The sequence below is a fragment of the Chenopodium album genome, chromosome 3 (assembly GCF_948465745.1).
Source record: "Chenopodium album chromosome 3, dcCheAlbu1.1, whole genome shotgun sequence".
Classification (NCBI taxonomy): domain Eukaryota; kingdom Viridiplantae; phylum Streptophyta; class Magnoliopsida; order Caryophyllales; family Amaranthaceae; genus Chenopodium; species Chenopodium album.
The window spans coordinates 45,092,353-45,100,198 of record NC_137836.1 but is presented as its reverse complement, the minus strand read 5'-3'; the positions used below and the strand labels follow the sequence as shown (position 1 = coordinate 45,100,198).

General features: G+C 38.5%; 1 protein-coding gene across 1 annotated transcript; it reads right to left on the bottom strand.

Annotated features, from left to right (window-relative positions):
* Positions 1-6,111: 6,111 nt before the first annotated feature.
* LOC145625073 (uncharacterized) lies at positions 6,112-7,179 on the bottom strand. The gene is made up of 2 exons (XM_081678155.1): positions 6,356-7,179; positions 6,112-6,298 (listed from the first exon to the last, which is right to left on the bottom strand). Exons 1-2 carry the CDS (start codon positions 7,177-7,179, stop codon positions 6,112-6,114), a joined length of 1,011 nt encoding a protein of 336 aa, XP_081534281.1.
* Positions 7,180-7,846: the final 667 nt, after the last annotated feature.

Below are 7,846 nucleotides of genomic sequence, written 5' to 3'. Positions count from 1 at the left end.
CAACCATATCACATAGCGAACAATTTAGCAAAGACTCAGTGAAACTGAATGAGCTAAAATGTCAAATTAATGGGATAAAGATTATAATCATTCTTCAATTAAATCCATCAAGTAAAGCTATGATATGGTATCGTCACACGACTTACTTGCTTAGAGAATGTGAAGTATGTATGTAGTATCAATCAACCTGAATCTATGTAATAGATCGTAAGATTGTGGCCAAGAACATCCAAAATACTTTGATAACTAACAGGATGAGTTCTTGACTTATGGAAACAAATACAATTTGAGAATTGATGATGCAAGCACAAACCTTAACAAGGATTAGATCTTTAACAAGGAAGTCGTTTATAAGCACGAGCTAACAATAAGTTGTAGCTTGAGAATGGTAACATGGATGTGCATCCATGTGTAATGTGCAGGAATTTAAGGAAAATTTCCATGATCACAAGTGATTAGGGTATTTCAAATCATTGTGAGCCGTTTGGAGTGAAACCCATGAAAAGAATCATCAGAAAGTCTACTAAAATATATGTTGAGAATATTGTTGCCTTAAAAGGCAATAGTAAATAAGATGTTAAATGGAAAGTTTGTTGTTGAACGTTGATGATTGTCAAGCTGAAGGTCGCAAATCATGAAAATGAGTGGAAGCCATTGCTTGGACAATAAATCCTAAATCACATTTAATTCATTAACACTCTCAAAATTTAATCATCTTATTATTGAAATGGGCGATAATGAAGATGCTAAGATTTGCAAAGTAATTATAACTAAACCTATGCAATAAGTGAACGACAACATTCACAAATTGGGTAAAAAGAAATCAAGCATATTAGATATGGGTGTGATTTCAATTAATGATTTATGAAGAGTAATACTCTTAAAACATTTTGGAAAACCAATTATCATAAGATGAAACATTGTGAAGTTTAATAGTGGAATAAAATTTTTCTAAATATTCCACAAAACTATTTAATTGTGGTTTAGAATTAAATAATGAGTCCATTCGATTTTAATGAATATTCAAAATACAGTATCAAGACAACGTCTTGGATAAAGAAACACCTTTTAAGTGAACATTGAATAATTTTAATCGAAAATTATCCCTAATCAAGGTCATAAGTATATTTCTCATTATTGCTATCGGAACTTTTTTCCTTGACCATGAGTATTGTGAGGTCTCTTGTTTGAGTATTAGTCCGTTTTTTACGTCGGTCAAACGTCTGCCATAATTGGGGATTATAAAGACGGCTATCAGGCGGTTAGGTCCTCTTAGTAAGAGAAGCTACATTAAAAGACTGGGAATGTCCCCCTACTAATAATAGGGAACATGTCTTGTTGTTTACAAGGCCTCTCGAAGAGCGAGATTGTGAAAATGCATAGCCGTGGTCAAATGGATTTTAGAAATCATCTGCTTAATGACAGTCTAACTCGAATTTCGAGAAACACTTCTGGGGACGTAACAGGGATGACGAATAATCTTACCATGTAGTTCATAAAGAGACATGAAGAGACGTAGGAAAGGGGCTATACACTAAATGTGCACTTGTCCGGAAGGACAAGTGGGAGATTAAAAGGAATGGTGTCCTTCGAACAAGTGTATTATTCTGATAGAGGGTTCAGAATTATTTGAAAGCTAATATATTCAGAAAGGTCAAGTGATCGGAATGCCTAGGTGGAGGCCGCTTTCGATCAGTAATATTAATGCATAATTAATATTACAGCTTAATCTTGACTGAACCCTTCGGGTCACACCCTTAGCAGTAAACGAACGGACTCGACGAATTAATTCAGAAGAAATTAATTTGTCGCCCGAGTATTTAATATTTAGACGTCAGAAATTCGAGCTTGGAGCGTCAAAAACGAGCGTCGGAGAATCTCAAATGTCGAGCCAATATTTAGAATTTGGCGAGACGGGAAAATGCTTCAAGTAACAAGTAAAATCCTAGCCACCTGAAAGGCTAGAAAAGCGCGTCCAATAGGAGCGTGCCACGTGGCAGCACACATGGAAAAACACCATGTGGCAGCACACGTGGCACAGGCCATGTCAGCAGCGTGCCACGTAGGAAGCGCGCCATGGTGGTTGTGCGCCACTGTGGTGACACATGTGTCTAGGGCCGTGGACCAGGGGCGATGGGTCATGGACACGGGCAAAAATAAAATGGCCCAACCGAACCCAATTTGAGACTCAAGGTTGGGTGACACATGGTTAGTTCACATTGCATGTGAAATGCCTTGGGGATCAAGTGAGAAAGTGGTCCACTCCTAACCATGTGACACTTGTTACTTGTTCCTTGGTTTATTTAACTAAGGGTTGAAGTCATCAATCTTTCCATGTGGGATCTTTTTGTGAAAAGTCCCACATTGAAAGATGAGTGGAATTCACCAACTATCCTTCCTTATAACTATCCAAAGCATGGCATGAAAATTCCTTGCTTGAGTAGGAGTTCAATAGAGCATTGCATTAGCAAAAAATCATAAACTCGTATAATACTCGGGTTTTGGTCGGACCTTGCTGAGCTCGAGGCAACGGACCTAAAATTCGCTAGTAGTTTTTTAGGGTGGATTTCCGTAGGAGGCTCGCATATTTTCGGAGCTCGAGATTTCAAGTAAGAGCCCGACATTGAGGGCGAAGCACGCTTCAAAGGTAAATTCCGATTTTACCCTTTGTGATTATTTGTTATGCTTTATGGTTTTATTTATTGCGAGTGGTTCCTTAGGTCGGGGTTGTTTCCGCGGTGAGTTGGACTCACCAAACCCCAACACAGAGCAGGCCATGCGCATGCACCAGCCACCCCGTGCCCACACATAGCAGGGTGTGTGCGCACACACAGAAGGATCTGCGCGCACGCACCCTTGCTTTGATGCATGACGCTTAGCTCCCCTTGCTTGCTCGATCGATTTTCGCGCTCTCGAGCATCCCTATCATCGGTGCACTCAAGGCGATGCACGCAAGGAGGGAAACCTTTTTATTATTTAAGTGCTTGTACACTCTGGACCTATTCATTGCTTCTTTGGTGCTTGTATTTGCAGAGCTAGCTTGGTTTGCTTGAGTTGTATGCTTGGATTCCCGAACTTAGCTCAATGGACTTCCTTTAATGCGCTTGAGCTTCCTCCTCAATAATTAGATCCTGAGAAACTCGGCACACCTACAAAAAAAGTCAAAGAAACGAAGAAGCGAGAGAAATAGCCGAGAAATGAATAAAATAATTAAAAAAACCATCCAAAGCACACATTTTTCTAAACTTATGTAGAAACACGCAAAACAAGCATTATTATGTAAAAAAACACAACATAAAAGACTAAAAATGATTATAAAAATAAGAAGAAAACCTAATCTAAGAGTGCCATAAATGGCACGCATCACCTATGTTTGACGAGTCTTAGTCATCTGAATCTGAGTCTAAGTCTGAATTCAAGTCTTCTTTAGTTGAGTCCTCTAAACCTTCTGTAGTAGCATCTCCTTCTCTCCCTTCTACTTCAAAGTCAACCCCTAGGATAGTTAGTAGTTAAGTCCCAACGGACATCTCTTTATTTAAAGTAATGAATTCTAAATTGTTTTTGGTAAATAAAGATTTTATTACCAAAAGATAAAGTTACAACTTACAAGAGCTAAGTTATAACTACCACCAGAACACCAGTTCTAAGCCAAACCTAGCCACCTTCTAGGAAGGGCCTAGAACAAACTGGACTCAGATTTCCAGCTACCTTCTAGGAAGGGCTCTGAAAACCAGGACCAGACAACAAAACCAACAGCCACAAAATAGACAGCTGATAGAACCTTAGAAATAGCAGACAAGCCTGCTAAAAGCACCCACAATCAGCAAACTAAATATACAAGTATTTTCTATCAGATTCAAGGAATCTACAAGCTACAGCAAAAATAATATCTCTAAAAGCAGTATCTGCAGGCTTGTAATCTCCAGTAAACATCAGAGTATTTCTCTGTATCCAAATACGGTGAATAGCCTCTGCAAAGCACATAACCAACAATCTTCCTTTTGCAGTGGATCTTCTACCTTGCTGCAACACCCAATGAACTTTAGAGTCAAAATTTTGCCCAATTCTGGTAAATCCAAGAAGTTGCAAAATCTTGTTCCAAATACTAGCAGAATATGAACAGTTGAAAAAGAGATGAGAGACATTTTCTGCAGCATTAGAATAGAAGAAACACAAAGGATCACAGGTTATATTCCAAGTAGCAAGCCTATCTTTGGTGACTAGTCTGTTCCATACAGCCAACCATGTAATAAACACACTCTTAGAAGATGCCCTGTTGTTGCAAATCAGTCTCTTCCAAGTCAATTTCTCAGCTTGTGGTCTGATCTGCTTGTAGAGCTGCCTAATGCTCATTTTACCATTAACTGTAATGCCAGTCCACCCACCAATATTATCAACCAAAGCTCTGCAACTCATGATCTTCCTTAAAACCCAAGAACATTTTTTAGGAACAGGAGAAGACCAAAAATCTTTGTTATTGAAATAATAAATGTGTATCCATTTAACCCAGAGATTATCAGATTTATGAGCAATGTCCCAAAGCACTTTGGTGATTGCTGCTTTATTCCAGTCTTCAAGAGAGGTAAGATTCCAACCTCCACAAGTCTTAGCCAAACAAATAAATTTCCAAGAGACTAAAGCTTTCTTGCTAGGATTAGACTTTCCAGTCCAAAGAAAGCATCTAAATCTTGATTCCATTTCTCTCAGAATCTTTTTTGATAAAATAAAAATCTGAGACCAATAAGCTTGAATACCAAAAAGCACACTCTTTATTAGTTGAAGCCTGCCAGCATAAGAAAGATGCCTAGATGCCCACCCTTCAATCCTAGCAGTAACTCTCTCAACTAGAGGCTTGCATTGAGCAATAGTAAGCTTTTTAGAAGAAAGAGGCACACCCAAATATCTGAAAGGCAAAGAGCCTTTAGTAACCCCCAGAACAGATTGAAGCTCAACTTGAACTTGCTCACTTATCCCCCCAAAATAAACATCACTCTTATCCAAATTGGCAGCTAAACCAAAAGCACCAGAGAACTTCTGAAATGCTTGAAAAAACAACTGAATAGAGACAAGGTCAGCCCTGGAGAATAAAAGCAAATCATCTGCAAACATCATATGTGTAATCCCCAATTTTGCACATCTTGGGTGAAAATTGAAATGAGGATTCAAAGTCATCACTTTTAGGCATCTTGAAAGATATTCCATACAAACAGCAAAGAGGAAAGGGGACATAGGATCACCTTGCCTCAAACCCTTTTTTGCAGGAAAAGGAAGAGAGGGGTATCCATTAATCAAGACAGAATAAGAAACAGTTGTAACACATCCCATAATCCAAGATATAAATCTGTTAGGAAAACCTAGCTCAGCAAGAATACTCCTCAAAAAAATCCACTCAACAGAATCATAAGCTTTCCTAAGATCAATCTTAAGCAAGCATCTAGGAGTGATGAATTTATGAGAATAACCTTTAATAAGCTCAGTAGCAAGAAGAATATGATCACCAATATGCTTACCAGGGATAAAACCAGCCTGAGCATCATTGATAACACCACCAATAACCTTTGAAAGCCTGCTTGTAATGACTTTAGAAATAAGCTTGTAGACCAAAGTACAGCAAGCAATAGGTCTATACTCCTTTGCATAAGATGGATTGGAAACTTTAGGAACAAGAGTGATGGTAGTACAATTCCACTGCTTAACCATATTACCAGTAGAGAAGAAATCCAAAACAGCAGCATACACATCAGTTTTAATAATATCCCAAGACTGCTTGAAAAAGACAGCATTAAAGCCATCAATTCCAGGAGCTTTATCATTACCAATATCCTTCAGAGCAAGATCAATCTCACTGAAAGAGACTTCAGCTAAAAGAAAATCCTTAGCATCCTGATCAAGCTGAGGGCCAGTTCTCATGACAGTTAAGTCAACCCCAGGGAGAGAAGAAGCAGCAGAACCTAAAAGAGTCTTATAGAAATCCAAGATTTCAGCAGCAATAAGATCAGGATCCCTGAGCAGAACTCCTTGATTATTATAAATGGAATCAATTCTGTTCTTGTTCTGTCTTTGCTTCATCATAGAGAAAAATAAATGGGAGTTAGCATCTCCAAGTTTAATCTAGTCAATTCTAGATTTCTGCCTGTAAATACTACTTTGAATATGCATCCAATGCTTCACTTTGTCAATAGCAATTTTCTCAAGAGTCTGAAGCTGAGTATTAGTCCAATCCTCAGCTACCTTCATTTGAATATCACAAAGATCCCTATGAGCTTGCTCCAAATTTTCAGTGACATTAGCAAAATGTCTAACATTCAAAGCTTTCAAGCCCAATTTAATAGCCTTTAGTTTATTCTAGACAGACAGCATTGGAGAATCAAGCTGCCCACAAGATTCCCAAGAATCCCTGACAGTCTGCTGAAAATCCTTATGCTCAGCAAGGAAATAAAGAAATCTAAAAGGCCTACTCTTCCCTGGACCAGCAGTAATAATATCAAACAAAAGAGGACAGTGATTAGAGAGGGAAGGAGGAAGATAAATTATTTCAGTGTGACCAAAATCATTGATCCAAGCTTCATTAACAATACCCCTATCAATTCTAGTAGCAGTTCTACTATCACCTTCACCTTTATTAGACCAGGAATAAAAGGAGCCTTTACTCTTGATCTCAGTGAACTCCATTAAATCCATACAATCTTTAAAATCTTGCACTTCAGCATCAGTCACAGGATTGCCATTGTATTTATCAGCAGAACAAAGAATAGAATTGAAATCTCCCATACAGATCCAAGGAACACGAGAAGTCCCAAGAGACTGTAAGCCAAGCCACAAACGTTTTCTATCATGAATAGAATGAAACCCATACACAAAGGTACACAAGAAAATATATTGTAAATCTTTAGAGCTGATCTGAACATGAACAAACTGCTCATGATCAGATATAATATCAACATTAACCTTATCAGCTTTCCAGCCTACCCAAATTCTTCCTTTTACAGAATGATTATAGTTACAGTGCCAAGACCAGAACCTGCCAAATTTCTTTTGGACATAATTTTTATTATGAACTTTGACTTTAGTTTCCAAGATAGCAATAATATCCACATTATGATCTTTTAAGAGCTGCTTCACAGCAGCTACCTTATCAGGGTCATTAAGACCTCTGATGTTCCATGACACCACAATCATTTAACCAGAGAGGGATTACCATCACCCTCGTTAGGAATTATTTCAGCAATCTCATCTTCCAGCGGAGCAGAGTAAGCATTATTAGTTCTAGGAGCATTCTGATGAGTAGCTACAGCATGAGACCTAGCTCTTTTGCTTACCACTCTCCAATCAGCATCCGAAAAAGCAGCAAAAGAGGTATGAGCAGGAGTAATAACAGGATGAACATCAGCAGTTTGATCCTTTCCCTGATCCTGTTCAGCAGCAGGAACTGGAACAGGTTGCTTCTGAACCCAGATCTTCTCTTGTGTGGGCTTAACGGGTTGAGCTACAACCAGTTTATGAATAGGTTTAGCCTTAGGAGCAGCACAGTTATGCCCCACTTTGTCACATTTCTTACAAAATGGTGGAGACCATTCAAAATGAACTTTCAACTCAAGTGTTTCATCCACAGGGCTTTCAACAGTAACACTAGTAGGCAGTGGCCTAGTTATATCAACTTCTATAAGCACTCTAGCAAAGGAAACTCTGAGTTGCCTAGTAGTACATTCATCAGCAAACAAGGGCACCCCAATTGTACTACCAATTCTACTTAAAGTATCAGCTCCCCAGCAATTCAATGGCAAATTGGGAAACCTAACCCACAAAGGCACAGTTCTAAGTATCTCAGCTTGAAAATTGAACTTAT

Coding starts and splice junctions, on each gene's coding strand:
- LOC145625073 (XM_081678155.1), bottom strand. CDS start 7,179: ATGATTGTGGTGTCATGGAACATCAGAGGTCTTAATGACCCTGATAAG. Junction 6,299..6,355: donor CAGCTTGATTCTCCAATGCT/GTCTGTCTAGAA, acceptor TTTGAATGTTAG/ACATTTTGCTAATGTCACTG.